We start from the raw sequence: 23,056 nt of genomic DNA on the forward strand, positions 1-23,056 counted from the left end.
GGCCTGTTTATTATTTGGTAAACTGCATGTATTACCAAAAGATTTGGGATGTCTGCCTTTACATGCACATGAACTTTAATGACTTCCCATTCTTAATCCGTAGGGTTTAACATGGGGTTGGCCCATTTGCAGCTATAACAGCTTCAACTCTTCTGGGAAAGCTTTCCACAAGGTTTAGGAGTGTGTTTATGGGAATTTGTTACCATTCTTCTAGAAGCACATTTGTGAGGTCAAGCACTGATGTTGGACGAGAAGGCCTGGCTCGCAGTCTCCCCTCTAATTCATCCCAAAGGTGTTCTATCAGGTTGAGGTCAGGTCTTTATGGACCTTGCTTTGTGCACTGGTGCTCAGTCATGGAGGATCAGGCAGGGGCCATCCCCAAACTGTTCCCACAAAGTTGATAGCATGAAATTGTCCAAAATATCTTAGCATGCTGAAGCATTAAGAGTTCTTTTCACTGGAACTAAGAGGCCAAGCCCAACCCCTGAAAACATTTCCACACCATGATCCTCCCTCCACTACACTTTACACTTGGCACAATGCAGTCAGGCAATACCGTTCTCCTGGCAACCGTCAAACCCAGACTCGTCCATCGGACTGCCAGACAGAGAAGCGTGATTTGTCACTCCAGAGAACACGTATCCACTGCTCTAGAGTCCAGTGGCGGCGTGCTTTACACCACTGCATCCGACACTTTTCATTGCACTTGGTGATGTAAGGCTTGGATGCAGCTGCTCGGCCATGGAAACCCATTCTATGAAGCTCTCTATGCACTTTTCTTGAGCTGATCTGAAGGCCACACGAAGTTTAGAGGTTTTTAGCTATTGGATCTGATTTGTCAATGAATCATCTGATTTTGTGAATAGGATAAACCAATTCATTGAAAAGATCTTCTCTCACAAACTCGGAAGTTATGATTTCAAGAGAAGAATGGCGTGAATCTGGATTTTCCGCACATAAAAGCTATCGTATGGCTTCGGAAGACCTGGAATATTATGCTTTAAAAGGAAGAATAGAAGGGAAGAGGTGCAGATAAATACAGATGGAAGCAGCATTGAATAAAACTGACCCTGCAACTTGGCTTGACAGAAACTGTTGGTTTGTGCAAATCATCTTCTGTCCTCCTTATGTCAGTCACGGTATGTTTGAACAGACGGATGTTAAACTCGGGTGGTAGCGTGATGCAACAGGCTGTCTAGTGTTTCAGGGCTCACTGTTCAGTCTGTCTGCACACAAGGATGATGAGGATGAGAATGCGACAGATTGCTGATGTACGGGACATTAGGCCATGTTCGGATTCAAGTGACCATAATGACCTTCAAGCACGCTGATTCAGTTGGTGGCACAGAAGTGGATCTACCCACATGCACTCGAAACAAAACATACACTCTAGTTGTGGGTCAGTGCCCTTGCAAACACCCAGAATGTAATTACATTACACTTCACTTTGGTGAGGCACAAATCTCAACACATTAAGATAAATGAAGTAAGGAATGAATACCAATAACCTCTCTGCATTCAGGATTAATCAAGGTGACTTCTGTACCCCTCATAGTTTCAAATGAACTGACTGACAATAGAGCTGAATGCCCACTTTTGAAGCAGCCTGGTTTTCAAGGTATATTTCCCCATTAATTTCATATTTGAAATTACAGAAAATCTAGTTCCCTTTCGTAAAGGGAACTCCCGCTGCATCGATACTCGATACTTTGGGGAATGCCTTCGGCATGAAGCGTCTGAAGTCAACTATGGAACTATTCCAATCTTGATTGGTGCAACGTCACCCGTGACGTCGCATGTGACGGTGATCCGGAAGCTACAAAAGGGTCACAGGAACCAGGAAATGTTAGCTTCTGGTCTTCAGCAAGCGCTCTATGTCATCTTGTCTGTTCTATTTGGTGTTGTCTGTCCCGTGAAAAGAGTATTATTTATGGTGAATAAAAGAGAAGCTATTCAGGCAGTGTGCGTCCCCTTGCCCACGTTATTTAAGCGAGGGTGACGCACACTCGCTTTGTGTAGTTTGTCTGGGAGTGGAGCATGCACGGGCGGTGCTCGAGGGCGCTGTCTGTGCAAACTGTTTTCAATGAAAAAGCTCCGCTCCCGTTCGAGCTTGTTCGATCAATTAGATCAGGCTCGGGTTTCCAGTGCATCAGGTCCCGCGTCTGTTGAGGCAGCGCGCCGCTTGTATGCATAGGATTCGCACGTGGGGCTGGCATATGATACTGAGACGGTTGCGACCCTTTCTCAGTGTTTATTAACCAGCTCCACTGGTCTCGCGCACGGTTCGGAAGCCCGCGCTGCGGCTTCTTCCGACCGTGTTAAAGACAGAGCGTTTGATTCGATCAAATAGATCAGGCTCGCGTTTCCAGTGCATCAGGTCCCGCGTCTGTTGAGGCAGCGCGCTACTTGTATGCATGGGATTCGCACGTGGGGCTGGCATATAATACTGAGACGGTTGCGACCCTTTCTCAGTGTTTATTAACCAGCTCCACTGGTCTCGCGCACGGTTCGGAAGCCCGCGCTGCGGCTTCTTCCGACCGTGTTAAAGACACAGCGTTTGATTTATCTGGCTCCGAGGAGTTAGATATTATTTATCAACACTGAATCACGTGGATATGGGGATTCGCCACCCCATATTCCCGTTAGTGAGGAGTTGCTGGAGGTTGTAATCTGGGCAGTGGTTAAATTAAATGTTAAATGGCCATATAATAAGCAGGAAGCGACTAAGAAAAATAAAATGAATGAGCGCTTCCTGCAGACCCAGTCACAATCTTCGTGTCAGAGCCTTCCCTTTTTTCACTGATCTCCATACTGAGGTATCGAGATCGTGGAAAAATCCATTTTCATCTCAATTATTTCCCCCCCATGTATATATTTACTCATCCATTAGGGAATCTAATGAAAATGGTTATGAGGTGATGGCTCGGGTTGAGGAATATTTTGCGAAATATTTTCTCCCCGACATTGCGTCACCCCTGATAGCTCAGATACTTCCCTCCAAATCTCGTACATCGAATTTGTTAGGGAAAGCATATATGGCGGTGGGTCGAGCCGGTGCATGCCCACACACAATGGGGTTATTACAGGCATATCTGGCTGACCTCCTCAAGCAGGTGGATGATAACTGGGAGGTCTCACTCAATGGTATTACTGAATTTCATAGAGTAGCTGACTTATCTCTCCGTATTATTAAAGAGACGGTCCGTGCTATTGGCCGTTCTATGGCAGCACTAGTCGTCTCAGAGAGACATTTATGGCTTAATCGCTTGTGGATCGGGGAGAAAGACAGGGCTTTCCTTCTCGATGCTCCCCTTTCACCTTCCGGCCTCTTTGGCGACGCGGCAAGATCCGTTGTCGAGAGGCTTCAGGAGGCAGAGCGACAATCAGCTATCCCCAGTTGTCAGTCCAGGTCTCATGGGGTTGCTGCCAGGGGGCAGCCTCATGGGACAGCCGCCAGCTCCTCATATTTTGAGAAGGTTTCCTCTCGTGCCCCCCCGTATAAGGCTTGGGGCCAGAAGAAACATTCTCGCACGAAGCACTCCATACCGAAGACAGGTCTGAGGACTGTCTCTCGGGCTAAGATGGCTTCAACTAAGAGGTCTTGTCGTAACACGCAGACCCTTATGGGCATTCCCCAGGAGAGCGAGTACAGGAGTCTCGCCCCCTTATGCAGCCCTTAGGAAATCGATGTTTGCTTCCTGCCGCCGATGGCGCTTCGGGACACATCGGCTTCCAGCGAACACAAATCGCAGTATCTGCCCGATGACGTTGCGGCCCTGTCGAGTTCGCCGCCTCTCAGGAGGTCTGTAGAGAGCATATTTCGGTTAGTTCCTGCCAGTTAGCTGCTTCAGGTCACCGAAGCCATTTGGAAATTTATAGCCGAGGCCAGTCTCGAGGGACTGGTCCCCATAATGGCATATTTAGACACCCCGAGGGGTCTTCAAAATATATCCTAGGGGGTCCTGCTTACAGTGGAGCTAATATACAAATATTATCTACTAAGGGTGGTTCACATGTCGGCCAGCCCCGAGCAGGGTCGGTTCTTGGAACAGGAAGTCTAGTCCCTCTTAACACAGGAAACCTCAAAGTGGGCTCTTCCTAAAAGAAAAAGAGAAAAAATGGTTACGGGAGCCTGGGTTCTACAGCTGGCACTTCATAGTTCCTATGAGGGGGGGAGTTAGGCCTTATTTTGGATCTCATGGTACTGGATCAACCTCCGAGGGGGTTCAGATTCAAGTTACCGACTGTCAGTCAGACCAGCTCCGAGGACTGGTCTGTCTTGATAGATCCACAAGCTCCTTAACTCCTCTTTCCCTTCTAACCCTATCACAGGAAGTTTCCGAGATCCGCTTTTGGGGGGAAAAGCGCATCAGTTCTGGACTCTTCCAGTCGGCCTAGCCTTATCCCCTCGCACCTTCACTAAATGTATGGACACGGCCCTTGCTCCATTGAGACTTCAGGGGGTCCGTATCTTATAGATGACTGGCTCATTTTGGCTCAGTCGAAAAGAACTAGCAATTCAACATCGAGATGTTGTTTTGCGTCATCTGTGGTGTGTGGGGTTGAGACTCAATGTGAAGGAAAGTTCCTTAACTCCTCTTCAGAGGACTACGTCCCTGGGAGTAGAGTGGGACTTAGTCACGATGCGGGCACAATTGTCTCCTGCTCGTATAAATACTATCTTAAACACATTGAAGAGTATTAGGTTAGGCCAGGCTATCACTGTCAAACACTTTCAAGGAGTTTTGGGTCTTATGGCTGCAGCTTCCACGGTAGTACCCTTTGGTCTGCTCCATATGAGGGCCTTGCAGTGGTGGCTCAGGAACAAGGGTTTTTGTCCTCTGGGAAACCCTTTTCGTACGATCAGAGTTACGCGCAGATGCCTTCGTTCTCTTGTCGTATGGAAGAAACCATGGTTCCTGTCTCAGGGCCCGGTTTTGGGAGCACCATGTGAGAGAAAAACTCTGACCACGGATGCGTCCCTAACGGGCTGGGGTACGGTTATGGAGGGCCGTTACACCCGAGGTACTTGGAAAGACCATCATCTCACATTGCATATTAATCGCTTGGAGATGTTGGCCGTATTTTTGCCCTGAGGCACTTCCTTGTAGACCTCAGAGGCCATCATGTTCTTGTTAGGACAGACAATAGGTCGGTGGTCTCTTATATCAACTGCCAAGGGAGGATTGAGATCTCGCCCTCTTTGTAGACTGGCGCATCAAATTCTTCTTTGGTCCCAGGACAAATTTCTCTCCATCAGATCTATTTATATTCCTGGGGTTGATAATATGGGAGCAGACATCCTGTCGAGGCAGGGGCTGAGGCCCGGGGAATGGCGGCTCCACCCTGAAGTGGTTGACCTTATATGGAGAGAGTTTGGCCGGGCGGAGGTTGACCTGTTTCGCTTATCATGAGAACTCTCATTGCCCGCTCTGGTACTCTCTCTCACATCCAGCTCCTTTGGGCTTGGATGCCATGGTACAGATGTGGCCGAGGTCACATCTGTACACTTTTCCCCCGATCGCTCTGCTCCCTGGGGTTCTAGAAAGGGTCAGGAGGTACGGAGTGATACTACTCCTTGTAGCTCCGTACTGGCAGGCCCGAATTTGGTTTTCGGACCTTATTAGTCTCTTGGAGAGTTCTCCATGGAAAATTCCTATTAGGAGAGATCTTCTGTCTCAGGCTGATGGTACATTATTTCATCCCCGACCAGAGTAATGGAGACTATGGGTCTGGCCCCTGAGGGGGTCCCACCCATAATTAGGTTGCCCTTTCCACCGAGGTGGTCAGGACATCCATACTAGAACCCCACTCTACTAGGAACTAAACAATTAAGTTAGGGAGGGCATTGAACCCAGTTTATTACTGCCCACTGGCTTCAGTACTGGTGTTCCATCCCGCTCTCTAACGGGATCTCCTGTTCATGCTTAGGGCCTCTGTGGCGGCCTCAGTGCCCTCCGCAAGCCTCTAAGGGTGTTCTCGAAAGGACGTTCCCACTGAAACTCCATGTTCCTGTAGATTGGAGGATGAATCCTTTTCATCCAGCCTATTGGCATCAGGCTGATGGGTTATCCCTGGCACCCATCATGTCCTGTGGGTGAGGTATACGAATATATATTTGAGATATATAAGTATATATAGGAGAATCTATTGAGTCTGCTTCCTGCTCGTCTTACTCCCTGGAAGAGTGGTGGTGCTGCCCCCTCTTACTTGCTAGCGTGGGAGCCACTCAACGTTATTTTTGCCCGGTACTGAGGTACCTGTAGGCAATGTTAAGATTCTTCGGGTATTCCATCCTCCATCGCATGTGTCGGATGGTCAAGGTCGTAGCCTTTGAGGTTCCTACATTAGGCCTTAGGCTGAGAGGAGTCAGTCCATCTAGTTATGCATCAAGGGTTAGGAGCTATTCCCTTTATTAAGAGTACAGTTGGTTATCTAAAACCACTTATATTTGAAGTACAAGGTGCGCTTTTGCCTTCACCTCTCATCTAATATTTTCTACGGTCTGGGGCTCCCATCCATGAGGTCAGTCGAGCCTCCGGCTCCAGACCTCCCCTTCTTGCACCAAATCTTATGACAAGCTAGTTTGGATCTGCCCTCTACTCATTCTATCGTCCGTGAGTGTGCCAGATGCTTTACACCAGGGCATTTTCTCTCAGTGTGGCGGCGTGGGTATTCGTTCCCCAAAGTATCGAGTATCGATGCAGCGGGAGTTCCCTTTACGAAAGGGAACGTCTCGGGTTACGTATGTAACCCTCGTTCCCTGAGTAGGGAACGAGACGCTGCATCCCTCGGCCACACTTTTCGCGCCCCTGAGAACGACTTGCTTTGACCAATTAGAAGCTAACATTTCCTGGTTCCTGTGACCCTTTTGTAGCTTCCGGATCACCGTCACATGCGACGTCACGGGTGACGTTGCACCAATCAAGATTGGAATAGTTCCATAGTTGACTTCAGACGCTTCATGCCGAAGGCATTCCCCAAAGTATCAAGTATCGATGCAGCGTCTCGTTCCCTACTCAGGGAACGAGGGTTACATACGTAACCCGAGACGGTTTCTTATATACGAACCAAAATCTCAGAATAATGCCATCATTATTTGTCACTTAAAACTGTGGAATGTTTAATGAAATGTTTTCCTTTAAAAATCCTATCCTTTAAAACAAAATCTTTGATTGATATTTTGTTAGTATAATGCAATGATATTCATACATATTTAAATGTTCATAAAATGTCCTTAACCTTAATTATGCATGTGTACTAATGAGAGTGTGTGCTTTGGAGTGCGTTCGCTCTTCATACTGTATGTAAAGCGCATAGAGGCTGTAATCGAGCATACTGATCACTGGGGCTTAACGAGGATTTAATGTCTCTCTCGTTAACCTTTGACCTACACTGACACAGAGGAGACATTCAAATCAAATAAGCTCTCAAAATGTCTCTCTAGCACTCTATTTCCTTCACCTCCTCTTTCCCACTTTCTTATGATTAACCCTCAAAGACGAATTGTGACATTATATTCAAGAAAATTATACTCATTTTACATATCCAATTGTAATATGTCTATGGGACCTTGTAGTGCAATAGTAAATTACACTTTATTTATTCCCAAAAATATTCTTCTTTTTCTTTTTCTCTTCCTTTTGGTATTGGGCTGAAATGTGGCCTGAACATTTCTTTAAAGGTTTTGAGATTCTCCCAAATATTTTCATTCAAAATGTGTTGCTATTGTGCATTTTGGAGTGTGCAACATTATTTAATTGCTTTGAACAAATGTTGCAGTTTTGCTACAGTGGGTCTCTGAGAGTTAAGATCTTTATTCTTTCTTTCTGTCCTGAATCTTTATTCTATATGTCCCCTCGCTTTCTTTCTCTATGTGTTACATCAGACTCTGATTGCTACGGGTCATAAATCACTCTGACTCAAGCAGCTTTTAAAAAGAGCTTATATGTTCTCAGTAAGGGTGTCAGTTAGAGCTAAAGCCATTGAAGCACTTTTTTTCCTTTTGTAATGAATACTAAAACGTATTGAACGAGCTGCTTTTCTGCAGTATAGACCAGTGCATGTGGATCAGCTTTTGCTGCCTTTTCATTTCCTAACATGAATGACTCACAATTAATTTCGGCCTAAAACCACAGGCTTAAAAAAAATCAACGGTGAGTGCTTTCAACTGCAATTAATGCTCAAATTATATGCTTTCTGGGTTCTGACATGCTGGACAGGCTGCTCTCATACCACTGATTCTTGAAACAAAACAGGCTTTAGAACTAATAAATAAATAAATAAAGTCATGCAATTACATTGAATTAATCATGTTCGGGTGCAACATTTTGCTTCCATTTTTTTCACATACAGTATGCATGTTTTTTTTAGTTTTTTTTTTACCTTTCAACCAATATCACTGTGACATATTATTGTGCCAAATACTTTATATGAATTACAGATCTTAAATTCACTCCAAAAAATACTTTACTAATATTATCTGGTACCAAAATTGATTTTCAGCTCAATCTTTTGAAATAAACAAACAAAAATCTCACAAACAAAAAACAAACAAAAAAAAGTGAAAAAGTATATATTTGAAATATTAGAGTTATGGTCTGAGGACAGTTGTTTTAGGGGAAGTGAGTGAAAAAATTATTTAATGAAATTGTATTTATTTTTTTATATAAAGTATATAATTTATTTTAAATTAAAAAAAGGAAAAAATTCAATAAATGTACATTCTAGTTATCATCCAAATTGTCAAACTATCATATATATTTTAAAACTACGGCAGGTCTCCCAGGTCTCAAGAATCAGTGATATACAGAAAATGACTTCAGAGCTGGCTTTTTTTATTGAATAGCTGAAGTAATCAATTGCTTAATTAATTGGGGAAAATTTAAAATCAGTCTCGGGTGAGAAACAAGTTATCACCAGCAATAATCAACAGCACTGCAAAATAACCAGTATTGATTCACTGCACCTTCAGAGCTAGACACTGAACCAGCAAACCATAATTTGTATGTAAGACAGTGTAGGTGTCTGGGACACGGTGTTCGTGAGTGTAGGGAGTGCTTGTGTGCTGGAAAGCACATCACTGCACATTGCCACGCGTGAAGCTTAAAATAGCTGTTTGGCATCAGTTTTGGGATCAATTTTGAATTCAGTTTAACTTTAAAGACTCCATGAAATGGCTTGACGACTGCAGTTTTCTTTCCTGGATTGAAGGTGGAACATATCCAAGGTGTCAATAGCTTTTAGCCTTTCCTCCATTTTACCATAGCTTCAAGACAGTACATTTTAAAGGTCTACATCTGCTAAAATTTATTTTGTCAACTTTAAAGGGATACTTCACCTCTGGAAAGATGAATGTGTATTTAAAATGGGTGATTTATGTAGAAATGTGAAATTATTTTTGAATTTGGAGAAAAGCCAAAAAAAAATTATGTGTTTGTATGCTCCCAAGCCACGCCTAAGAGAGCAGTTAAACAACTAGGCTAGGCAACTAGTTGACTCGAAACTTAAAAGACGCCGTTTTATCGTGAGTCTCCGTGACGAGTCTGCCCGGGATTTCGAGATCACTCAAAATGTCCGGGATTAGGCTTTTGCGTTCTACAGTCGCCATTCATTATGTTTACTGTGGCGAGCAAGAGGAGGCTGAGGGGCGCGGGAGAACGGCCCAAGGCCGGTGGCGTGATTACTGATGAGCGACACCTGTGAGACGCACCGGTCTCGTAGGCTCTCTCACGGAGGAGCGGGAATTTTCTTAGCAATGCTAAAACGCACATCAACCGATCACTTGTTTAGCGTTCATATAAACACTACATTCAGATTCACCAATCGGAATGAATTCAGTTAGATTGAAACAAAAGATGTGCATGTAAACAATGAATGGCGACTGTATAAAGCAAAAGCCGAATCCCGGACATTTTGGACGATCTCGACGGCCGGACATGTCCGGGAAAAAGTGGATGGTAACCCCTAATACTCAGCTTTCTCCACAGAACAAGAGCCTGTTAGCTTAGCTTCCAAAAAAAGATGGCTGACACTATTTGTACATTCTGTGAGTGAGATCCCTCCCTCTATGGGCGGGTTGAAAACATGTGGAACTAACCCCTACTACTGGCTGTAGTTTCTAGCCTCTGGCCAAAAAATCCTCCGATGACGCAAAATGACGATTTTTGCGTCATCGGAGGATTTTTTTCCAGACAAAAAATACTTAAATCTCTCGTCTCAGGGGGATATGAGGGAGGGAGGCACTGTAATTCAAAAATACTACAGGTTTTCTACTGATACAAAGCTTAATGCTAAATGCTAAAGTATCCCTTTGAGGTGCGATCACTTAAGTGTAATTTATGCGAAATTTTGAGAGCAAAATGGTCCACTTTCTATTGTCAAGAGCATAGCATAGCAATCTATAAAGCACACCAAAGTCAATTTCAAACCAAGCAGATTTCTATTGGTCAGTGCTGCAAATTTGCATGACCAATTTGCTTATGAGAGGTCTTTAGCTTAGCACCATGCTGAGCCTACTGAAATGACAGGATTGTGCTCACAAAATTATGACGAGCAATGTTAAATGTGACCGCACCATAAGGCCAAGCATATAGATTATCCTCAAAGCTAACAGACGTGCTGAAAGCTTGATAGGTCTTAAACTCATTTGGTAGCGATCACATCATTATCTACATATCTTACATGCTCACAGCAATATCTGTGAATCTAGCCTGACGTCGTCATACTCAGATTCTAGTCAGAATATGAGTCTGAAACTGCTCCATTGGGCTGTGATTATGGGGATATTATTTCAATCGAACCAGGAAGGAAAATGCCTCTGCACTCAATTGGATAGACCTACAACCAATCAGAGCAACGGAGTAAGTGACGTACAGTATGTTCTTCATTCATCTTTCCGATCGACAAATGCCTTGATCGCGGTTCTCTGTTCCTCTTTTCAAATGAATGCGCTGTCGATATCTTCTATAACAGACGCGATGGCGGAATCTACACATGACGTTTCATAAACAAAGTTCGAGAGGAGCACGTTCAAATAATCAATCCAATCAACTTGTCATCAAACAATTACCATGTCTACCCTATCAGCATGAGAGGAAGCATATATATATATTCACTCTGTCAACTCACCTAACATTCCTTGACAGTTTTCAGCATCCCTCCACTCACTCTTGGCTTGTTCTTCCACAGCCTGGAATACGGGGGAGTACTTTGGGTTCGGGCCGAATACCGAGCCCGAGCCCTCTCCTCGGACAGCACGCCAAATATGCATTTATTCTATCTGACTTATTTGTAAGTGTGAAATCTCAGTTCTCCAGCGGCAGTCATCTTTGTTGTAAATTCAACCCAAGCGCTCGTTGGTGACGTGGATGATTACGTTACTGTTGATCATCTGTCCATCATCGTATAAAGCCCGCCCTGACAATTTGATTGGTCCGAACAACTTTGGTTCGGGCATAGTTGCTCCACAACGGATCAAGTCCAGACCGAACTTCCCGACCTAAAAATGTTGATGGCTGGGCTAAGTTTGGCTGGCATCCAGGCTACTGTGAATCTATTGTCAGTAGCAAATCTCGGTACTTGCTTTGCAGCAGCAGCGTAGCAGATCTATTCCTGCCAAGACCAAATACTGTACATTAACATTGCCATATCTATTACCATAACAATATCCCGAGAGTTGTCATGACAGAACTGATTTCATAGGATCTTTAAGTGTGCTGGTTTGTGAATTTTAGGTCTGTGTGTTTGTGAAAGCATGTTATGTAACAGAATTGTACAGAAGGCAGGATATTAATATACTAAGCACAGAGGTAAGGTGTATGCATATTTGTACACTACTGTAATTATGTGTCAGGTTCTATTTTTCCCTATAGTGCTTTTCCACACAGTGAAGGTCAATGCCAGAAACAGCTCGTTCTTCAGTGTGACTCAGCGCTTTCAAAAAGCCGAAGAGTGAATTATAAAACTGCTAAAAAGGACAAAATGGACCAATCAACCAATTAAGAGGCCTTTCCGAATGTTAGGCCGCGAAAATACACACAAAACCCAAGACACCCACCTACACCACCACAAAGATAAGCCTTCTTACCTGCCCCTCCTCTCTGTACGACCAACGTGGCCTCTGCCCCAACAGGACACTCTTTTAGCAGCTCCACCACCTGCGTGTGTGGCAGGGTTAGTGCGGGTTGCTGGTTAATTTCCACAATCAGATCGCCCTCACACAGCCCCGGGCATCCCTGCGCCTCCAGAATCTGCTTCACCCTCTGTCCTCCATTACTGTCTGCTATGGTGAATCCAAACCCATCCGCACCTTTCACCATGGTAACTGTTAGCAGCTCTCCACCGGCCGCTCCTGACGATGCCATTGAGACGCTGTCCTCCAGCGGTCCGGCATCCAGGTGGGTGTCTCCAGGGTGGGGATGAGGCAACGTGGTATGGGGGGGGTCAATGAAGCGAGCGGTGCGGGAGATGTACTCCATGTAGCTGTCGTAGCTATTCTGTCCGTTGACCAGCAGAGGGCGATCAATGAGGCCGAGGGGGGACAGCAAGGTGCTGGCTGCGTCCTCCGGGTCATAAGGAAGAGGGTAACCCCTGCAAAGGACGAGGGTTACGCTTTGTCCGATTGGCACAGATTGGAAAAGTTTCACCACATCAGCGTGGGTGGTTCCCAGGACGCAGACGTCATTAATGTAGACAATCACGTCTCCTGGAAAACAGATAGACAGAAAGAAAGATATATTAGCATATATTAGCTGTATATTAGCCATATATTAGTTGGCAGATATGGTATACAGCCCAGAAGCAAAGGCTGTTCCAAAAGGTGGGCATAGTTACCTTAAAAATAATTATGCTTCTTTAAAAGATACCTCATTTCCAGAACGCATTGCAATGAGCACAGAGACACAATGCATCCAAGATGGTATATGAGTCAAAAAATGTTTGATTCAATTCAAAAAAAGCAATGATAATTTTTTTTTCAATCTGATTACAAATAATATGTTGATTATTTGTGCATTTTTGTGCTTATGACAGTTTAGACATTAGCTTAGCATCATGCTACTGTCAAACTATCAGTTGACTAGCCTATCTGCTCTATTATTTGTCTGTGCGGTGTATTGTGCTTATGAGATTGCTAATTCGTTAGCTTAGCAACACACTAATATCAAACTATCAGTTATGACTGTTCGCTCCATTATGTGTTTGTGTTGTGTAGCCTATTTTGTGCTTATGAAAGTGATAAGTCATTGCTTAACTATATGCTAATGTCAAACTATCATTTTTTACTTTCTGCTCCAGTATTGGTGTGTGCTGTGTATTTTTGTGCTAATGGAGTGCATTAGAGTTATTAGCTTAGCAACATGCTAATGTCAACAATCTATTTTGACTATCTGCTCTATTATTTGTGTGTGCTGTAGATTTTGTGCTTATGAGAGTGATAAGTCATTAGTTTAGCAACGTGCTAAAGTCAAACTCTATAAATCTTCACTATGGCTACACAACTGAAATGCTGATGGAGTTTCATAATAATCATAATTTGGAACTCATTCTAGTGGCCTCAATATGAACCCTTTAAGAATGATCTAACTGGATATAAGATCCAACTGGATACACTGAAGTTCCAATTAAATTTTATTTCAGTGTATTTTTCCCCTCAGAATGTTAGTTTATCCTTAAAAAAAGACACAAAATTTCATTCTTGGGGTAATATCTCATTAGAACTGGTCAGGATTGGTTCCAATTTATCATTAAATATCTTTTTTTTTTTTTTTTGGACTAGAGAAGTCAAATCTCCTGTGTGCTTTACATGAGAAATGCCATTTGTGTAGCTCGATGCCTGTGTAGAATGTTCCAAAGGAATCCGAGGGCTAAACAGCTAAAGAAATGGTAAACAAAACTGGTTTTGGAACAGAGCTATAAGGGAAAACAAAACGAAAAAACCCCAATAAGAATAGTTTCTTTAATCGGGGTGAAAAACTTTCCCCAAATTGCAATGATTTTAGTCATCCAATATTTATTCATGTCGTCTCCCATGGTAACTGTGACAATTACAGCGCACCAATTTGAAGGAACAATTCAAGGGACCTACTCAATACTCCCCCAAATCCCCAAAGTGTTGCTATGCTTCAAGCCTTAAGTGTGATCTTCACTTCTCTTTTTCACTCATTCAATTTGACCGGAATGTGAAATCGAGCTTGTGTTGTGAAAAGCATTTGATTTAACGTTAGACAACGTTGGACTTATGTTTTCATGCCTAATTTTGGCTTTTCCTTCCATCTTTCAATGCTGGCAAAGAATGAATAATTAGAAATGCAATTATTATGGAAATGAGATGATTCCAGCAAATGTGGCGAATGTATTTGTGGGATAAACAAGATCACGAGGTCTCACACAGTGTGTCTGTTGTGTTACTGGTTTCCTGGAGACATTTCATGCAGGGCTGTACGCGTCTATCGATAGGCTTGTCCCCTACTGACTGTTGTGTGCAGAAATTTTAATTAATCTCGGTAAATACGTTCGACATTTGCCTAGAGCCTCTGGTGTTCCAATCAATAATTTCACATGCTTCTAGAGAGCAAATGATATCAGTGTGACCTCACTGTTTCACACCTAACTTTATGTCAGCATCAATCTGGGCCAAAGCCCCACAGGGCAAACCAGATCACTACATTCCTACAAACAAAACATTATCATCCACTTAAAATTCAAACTTACCTCTTAAGTATCAAGTATATTTTTTAACAGCTTCCAGATTAAAGCTTAAAAAAGAACATGAAACATTTGGTCATATTCTTGTGCTGTTCTGCTTTAGAATATGCTTGTGTATGATGACACTGGGTAATAAAAGCCTGTAAAAGTTAGGACAAACTAGGACTGGTTTATATCTATCACCTTTTTAGTGACTTGTATGAGAGCATTTAAATAGAGATGTATTAATAGGGCATCTGACACTAATAGCAAAAATATAGAGTAAGTTTGATTATGTTCAATGAATCAGATAATATAATCAGTTTTAATTAATTGAATGAAATGATTCATTAATCACTCAAAAGTGTTCAAAGATTTAATTATATTTATTTATTAAGATATTTCATTTAAAATAATTATTATATAAGTACATATTTTTGGTTTATTGCTACTTATTGTTATATTGGGGCATTTAAATTAAAATGATTAAATATTATTTATTTATTTTCTTTTTTGTTGCTGTTGTAAAAAGCAGTGTGGAAAACATGCCTTGAGTGTTTTTAACTAGATTTTCAGTTTTTTACATTTAAAATTTTTACAAGGCAAAAATGTCCTTTTAGGTTGAAACCACACTTTTTTTGATTAAACTTATAATTATCCTTCTATGACATGAAATTCCTCTTAATATTTGTATTCAACTTTTCATATAAAAAAAAAGATTTGAAAATAGCAATATAGAAATCTACAAATATCATGTATGAATATATAACACTGTGGGCCCTATTTTAACGATCTGAAACTTTGTGGGCGGGTCTTGGGCGCTGTTGCTATTATACTGGCGGGATAAATGACTCTTGCGCCCGACGCAAATCTAAAATGGGTTGGTCTGAAGTAGCTTCATTATTCATAGGTGTGGTTTGGGCATAACGTGAAATAAACCAATCAGAGCGCGACATCTCACATTCCCTTTAAGAGCAGGCGTGCTTGTTCCATGGCGGATTGCTATTATAACGGCGGATTTGCCAGGAGCGCTTCACAGCCGAGGAGACCGACGTTCTAGTCAGGGCCGTAAAAGACAGAGAAGTTACATTGGGGATGGAGAAACACACCCAAATTAGCTTCGGTTAAACAGGTGTATAATAATTTGGGTAAATGTGTAAGCTAGATTTATGCCTATTTTTTCACATCTTCATGGACACAACAATGATTTCCCTCGTGTGTTAATATTTTTCCTTGTAATAATGTATGGTTTTCTAAAAATGAGAACTGCTGCGTCTGTGTGTAGATAAGATAAGCAAAGTGCATGCGCGTTGTGCGCCACTGACTTTAGACTAGGTTTTTCCTGGTCAGGGGCGGAATTGTTTTCTAAACCTGCAAAATAGCACCAGGGAACGTTTGCGCCGGAACACGCCTCCTCTTTGCGCTGAACCGCCCCCGGGAGTGCAAGTTCATTTCCCAACTTACCGACGTGCGCCTGTGGAGGGAAAAGTCCAAAATAGGAATGATGCATGCGTCGGTGTACAAAGTCAATTGCGCTGGGTGCAAGATAGGGCCCTGTGTCTAGATAGACAATATTATATATAGTAGTTCAGCTGCATATATATATATATATATATATATATATATATATATATATATATATATATACAGACCCTTTCCAAAAAATTTGAATATCATGGAAAAGTTGATTTATTTCCATAATTCCATTGAAAACGTTAAACTTCCATAGATTATAGATTCAGGGCCCACAGCTTAAACAATTTCAAGCATTTAGTTGTTTATTTGTACATAATTTGGGCTTCCAGCTCATAAAACCCACGAAAACAGGATTTCCAAAAATTTGAATATTACATGAAATCACACAGTAATACCATGGTCATTGAACCAGGTTTTGGTTCTTTTGGCAGTGTGGGCAGGTGCAAATCCTGCTGGAAAATGAAGTCAGCATCTCCATGAAGCTTGTCTGCTGAAGGAAGCATGAAGTGCTCTGAAAATGTCTTGGTAGACGGCTGCGTTGAGTGGACAGCACAGTGGACCAACACCAGCCGATGACATGGCTCCCCAAACCAACACAGACTGTGGAAACTTCACACTGGACTTCAAGCATCTTGGATTGTGTGCCTCTCCATTCTTCCTCCAGACTCTGGGACCTTGGTTTCCAAATGAGATGCAAAATTTGCTCTCATCAGAAAAGAGGACTTTGGTCCACTGTGCTTTATTAAATCCAGAGTCAACGCAGCCGTCTACCAGGACATTTTCAGAGCACTTCATGCTTCCTTCATTTTCCAGCAGGATTTGCGCCTGCCCACACTGCCAAAAGAACCAAAACCTGGTTCAATGACCATGGTATTACTGTGTAATTACTGTGTGATTTCATGTAATATTCAATTTTTTTTAAATCCTGTTTTCGTGGGTTTTATGAGCTGGAAGCCCAAATGATGTACAAATAAACAACTAAATACTTGAAATCGTTTAAGTTGTGGGCCCTGAATCTATAATCTATGGAAGTTTAACGTTTTGAATGGAATTATGGAAATAAATCAACTTTTTCATGATATTCAAATTTTTTGGAAAGGGTCTGTATATATATTAAACTGTGCAGCTGAACTACTATATAATATTGTCTATATAATATAACATACATAAACCGAGCAATTGAACTACAGTCTTGTTTTAAAGAGACTGCGTAAAACTAATGACAGCAAGACAACATAAGAGGTGTTTTGGGAGCCAGCGTCTGAGACATCTTATGTCTGTGCATGCATGGAAACCCAAAGGAGCACTGCTCTGTGACTGGCATTCTAAACAAACACAATCAATACACAATCCCCTAAACATCGCTGCTGAGACACAAAAGACATCGTACACAAATGAAGCTCTAAATATCAAATGCAGAGATCCTCCAGCAGGCATATGACTTGTGTGCTTCCTGTCCCTCAGCAGCACACTGGTGCACCTGATTCAACTCATTATCTGCTAGTTAAGTTCTTTATGAGAGGACTCAGGCACAGCTGTGAGGGGCAGAGTAAACATCAGCACAGCAGAGGCATCTATAGTGGGAGTGGATGGCAGGACGTGAAGCATGTCACGCTGAAAATCCCAGAACTCTGCATTTATCAAAGAAGCACTTAGCCAGGAGTACAGGAGAGAGAGAGTGTCATGTCATGTTTACGTCACATTAACGCCAATTTGTGGATGAGGTGTTAAACAGATTATTGTGGTGGTTAGTGTTGGAGTAACACAATGTGTTCCATAATCACATTACATTTTGTAAGTATCAAAAATATGAGTAATATTAATAGTGTGATTTGCCTTAGCAAACACCACTAATGAATAGAAAAATAGCACATTAATTGTTTGGAAATGTAACTCTTGTATAATGGTGTATATTAAAAACCAATAACGATTTAACCAATAATTATTTTCAAGTCAAGGAACAATGGCCAATATTAAATTTCAACATTATTTTTGTCTAAATTGAAAATAAAACCCTAAATCAATTATTTTACATGCTGAAAGTCTGTATGCCTATAATGTGCAGTGAGAAAAATAAATATTCATTTTTACATTTCCTTAAGGTTATATTCAATAGTGTAATTATCCATGTTTATTAAAGCTACACTGTGTAATTTTTTTAGTTGATTCTTAGCAAAAAACACTTAGTTCTTTCAAAAAAAAATTGTGCTCATTAATGTATATTTACTTCTTTCAAGTAATAAAGTATTCTCGTAAGTTTATAATCTGCCATTGAAAGTACATACGGGTGAGGGGTTCGAATGCTGGTCGCCATGTTGCCCCTCCATCTTGAAACTACATTAGCCAAAGAGGGACATACCTGTAAATTCAAGCTTCGCCTTTCGCGCTTTACACTCAGTGACACAGAGACGAATGCGAGGGGGAGATTACTCGTGACTGCCGGCAGATTTGAAAGATTGCTGATGGAGGATCACGCCTGTTTTCGAGGAAATGTAGCAGAGTCGCCAAGGAAGCGAAAGAGAGAATTAAAACGTCAATGTGACAGGCAAATCAGCAAGACCAAAGTCAATACTGGAGTAACTTTTCCCAGATGGAAAGAGCTCGAGGAGCAAAGATTTTAAAACGGACGCCGAAGTTGCCTGCTTTCCTCTCGAGAGGTAATTCAGCCTATTTGTGTAAATTCGAAGTTTTATAGTTGCTTGTCTAACCATAGCATGGTTGTGCATAACGCCAGAATGACCTCTAGTATAACTTGCGTTACTTTTCCTCACGTCAATGGTGAAAAAGTATTGTTTACCTTGTAACATAAATCTGTGCTGCGACGGATCACAGGTGATAGTTTTAAAGGCGCAATTGGACGAAGTCGAACTGGAAGCCATGTTAATCTTGGAATAATACGACCACCGTAGGAGTTAAAACGCCCTCGAAATTGAAAGGAACGGAAACTAATATTCACTGGGTAGTCATATACAATTTCACCGCCAGATGGGGGAAAATATCACACAGTGTAGCTTTAAGGATTGAAGTGAGTGTTATGATGCTAAAGGACCATTCACAATTAAATATTCAATATCTATGGTGCATGGCAACGGACCGGTTCTGTTCACTTAGTTTTGTTGTGATAATATGTTGTGGCCACAAGATAATTTTGTCGATGTAAAAAAAAAAAAGAAGTTAAATGTTGAGGCAACAACTTCCTTTTCTCATGGCCACAAGTTTTTTTTTAAAAATGTATGGAAATTTCTTATCTTAACATTTGACAATTATATGATCATATTTAATTTCAGTTATGCAAGTCAAGAATATATTAGTAAAGATAATTCAGAAAATATAATTAGTGAGCAATACTGATAAATTAGTGTGAATAATCTGAAATTGCTTAATGTGCCAAAATTTGCTACCAGCTAGTCGGCTGCAACTTGCTAGAGGGACATTCTCATTCTAGAAACCATCTGATTGGACTTGGATCTGATCTGTGTAGTGGAGGATGAGTCATTAATATTTTAATCAGCTAAAGGTGTGTTTTAATCAACATTTACAGGCACATTAGCAAACAGATTAGCCTCAAAGCTAACACACATTGACTAAAATCAACAACAAAAAAATCATATTTTGATACATGGGGTCTTCAAAAGATACATTCCCCAACACTGGAGATGGTTATGAACTGTATGTATGTCCACCGCAGGACACGTTTCCTCGCCGATTACTTTAATACAGCAGAATTGAAGATTTCAAACTGGCGTAGACCTGAAGCTGTGTGTGTGTGTGTGTGTGTGACTGTGAAACAGCACAAGTAGGACAAGGAGTCCAGAGGGAGCGTGAAGGGTGGAAGAGAGGAGCAGAAAGGAGAGGAAAGCAGCAGAGAGGATCATTTCCACAACTACCAACAACAATATTACAATAAAGTGTCATCATGGGAGACGCATTGACTATATTCTGAACTCTGCACTGTGGGTCCCTCTGAATGTACAATATATTTCAATGCTGATGAATGTGTGTGTGTGAGTAATGCTGCCCCAGTCACACTTCCACTAGGCTGGACTGGAGGTACAGGGTTTATAAAGTCCCACTGTGATTAATGGACACATGCCCTGCTGTGGATAATGCACAAAGCCCATAAATACACTGTCCGTAAATGCATTTAACCCCTGGATGTCCCTAACACACTATCAACCCCAAAAAATGACAAATTCACACCATAACCTTGTCAGTAGTGTGGGCACAAACAGTGATTGAGAGAGACTGACCAGCTGGGAGCTCTGTTTGAGTGAGAATAGCACATTAGTGCAGGTCAAACACTGACCTGCAAGTGTGTGTGTGTGTGTGTGTGTGTGTGTGTTTACCTGTAGCCATTTTTCCATCTTGTGCAGCAGGCCCGTCCGGTATGACGCTTTTGACCTGTAGAAACTCATCCGGTTCGTCACCGCCGATGATAGTGAAGCCAAATCCCATGTTGCTTTTCTGTAGGGCTGTAGACAGAAAGCTGCCCTTCAGCTGCGTAGGGTCCCGCGTGAACAGAGGCTTCTCTGCCAGGGCGAAGAAATGCAGATAGAAACATGAGATATTAATCAAGCAAAAGATATCCAGAAATTAATGGGTTACTTTGTAAAAGCCACTCCAAACCCATCAAAAGCAGCAGATCACATCACACTGGGGAATTGTGGGTAGAAGGCCAAGCGCTCAGCTTACAGCCAAACATACAAGAGCAGAGTGGGACACGATGGCTTGTTTTTTGCTCAAGCCTCACTTTTGGCTCTTTAGACATACTCCAATGTTACACTCAACAGTGTTTAGCCTTGTCCAGGGACATCTCTCAGGACAGCCAAGACTTAAGCAAAAAAAAAAAAAAAAAGCCAGGAGAAGAACCAACACAGGCAAAGCGGTTCTTCTGCTTTCTCAGAGTGGAGAAAAGCCATCTCGAAAACTGTTCTGGAGAAGCCGTTTCGCTGTAAGGATATTTGTACTGAAGAGCTGCTTCTTCAAACTGAAGAGATGCCTACTTCAGTACACAGTATGGAGTTACAATATGCCAGCCTTAGTCACTCCATCTTATTTTCTTAGTTGAGAGGTTCTTAAGTCTTTTTTCACCATCATCTACGCTAAATCTAGTCTTTTAGCAGTTTCTGCCATGCGGTTGTTAGGGACAATAGCTGGTCCAGATACCCTGCTGAAAGACCAGCATGAATTTCCTTGCTGATCCATGCTTGTTTGGTGCTGGTCTTCCTGATGGACAAGCACCAGCAATACGTAGCTGGAGCAGCTGGTTGACCAAGGTAGCCTTGTTGGTTAAGATAGATATGGGAAAAGTTGGCAGGTTTTCTGGATGGTTATAAATTCCACACAAAATGGCATTCATTCCTCATTTTACCTATGTAATCTGATTAATTTTAGAGCGAAACAGTATATTCTGTAATGAGATTAAAATTAAGAGCAGCACTTGATTTTGTCTTTCGGGAGTTGTTCGGATCATGAAAAGCTTGATGTATCATGCTTGAATGATGTCTTCAGAGAGGATTTTGGGGCACTAACACTCAGTAGGGATATACAGTATCTGTGTATATTGCTCTCGAAATATGTGATGTAAACCCCAAGTTATTAATATAACATTATATTAATCTTAATTCTAATAGGAATAATGATATGAACAATTTAAGCTACATTAAAATGAACTTTGGCAAAATATAAAAGCTTGAACTTTAAAGCTAAACTGACTAGTCTACTCTCACAAATCGACTAGTTGGTAGTTGTTGGTTACTTGGCTTATAGAAACATAGCCATTTGTTATAAACCAGCATCCCAAACATATGATGGCATCCAGTTATGCTGGTCTATTCAGCAGGGTAGGTGTACTCATAAAAATCCTGGAAGCGCAGGCAAAAAGTAAAATACAAAACCAAAAAAAATAAAAGACAACAAAAAGTCTCAACTGGTTCCAATGAAACTAAGAGAATGTTCCTTATAGGAACTTAAGGACTATGCAAAAACAGGCCAGGCGAATAGACTCTTGCCGTAGTCTCCCCTTGCACGAAGGGGGCACCGGTCGAGGGACGTACCATGCAGTCCAAACACACCGGCCCGGTACAGGGGGGCCTCGGAGAGGTCAGTGAGACTGTGAGAGCGCTCGGGAGCGGGACCCACATATGCCAGTCTGGCCCTTGGTAGGGTGGCAGAGGAGGGGCTCTCCTCCACTGTTACAGAGAACAAAAACCCTCAACTCACACAGGAAATCAAGAAATGTCATTGAAAGATCTAAGGTAGGTCTACTATGGACATAGAAGAGTTACATTTCAACAGGAAATTCTAGGGTGAGTTTGCCAAGTTGAACACCCTTTGTTGGTCCAACCATTGCGAATAATCCAATTTAGAGTTTAAGGCTAGACAGTAGGACTGGGGTTGCATCCTCAACTCATACACGAAATCTGTAAATGGCATTGAAGGATACAAAGTTGGCCTACAATGGACATAAAAGTGTTACATTTTAACAGGTATTCTAGGTTGATTTTGCCAAGTTGAACATCCTTGTTGGTCCTGGAAGAACGTTCCCAACAATCAGTTTTTACGGCTAAATTTAGGATTAGGGATAGGGTTGGAGTTGAAGTCTCACAAATATAATCATCTTATAATTCTTTCTTTGGTTTATGGGTAGTTATGGTTAGGGTTTGTGTCTATGGTTTGACCAACAAAAGATGTTGATCCAGGAACATGTCCTACTTGGCAAATTGCGGTCACCACAAAATCGATCTACTAAAGAAAGAGGAGGTGTTCCTATGGATTAAAGGAGTACGGTCTGTATTGGTCAACATTTAACATTTGAGCATCTGAGAGACTGAGCATCCAGATCAAGTAAATGATTTCTCATTCCTCTATGATCCATCTTTGCTTAAATCTCAAG

General features: G+C 41.9%; 1 protein-coding gene across 9 annotated transcripts in view; it reads right to left on the bottom strand.

Annotated features, from left to right (window-relative positions):
- magi2a (membrane associated guanylate kinase, WW and PDZ domain containing 2a) overlaps nt 1-23,056 on the bottom strand; it is a 246,271-nt gene that overhangs the window by 46,811 nt on the left and 176,404 nt on the right. For 5 of the 9 annotated variants that reach the window (XM_082168179.1, XM_082168181.1, XM_082168178.1 and 2 more), the window contains exons 9-11: nt 22,218-22,352; nt 20,508-20,690; nt 12,089-12,706 (exon numbers count right to left, since the gene is read on the bottom strand). In XM_082168179.1, coding sequence (XP_082024305.1) covers nt 12,089-12,706; nt 20,508-20,690; nt 22,218-22,352 — 936 coding nt within the window. The remainder of the gene's footprint in view (nt 1-12,088; nt 12,707-20,507; nt 20,691-22,217; nt 22,353-23,056) is intronic. The other 4 variants (XM_082168183.1, XM_082168184.1, XM_082168182.1 and 1 more) reach the window with 1 other exon arrangement.

Source organism: Leuciscus leuciscus (genome assembly GCF_965113295.1).
Source record: "Leuciscus leuciscus genome assembly, chromosome: 4".
In the NCBI taxonomy this organism is placed as follows: Eukaryota; Metazoa; Chordata; class Actinopteri; order Cypriniformes; family Leuciscidae; genus Leuciscus; species Leuciscus leuciscus.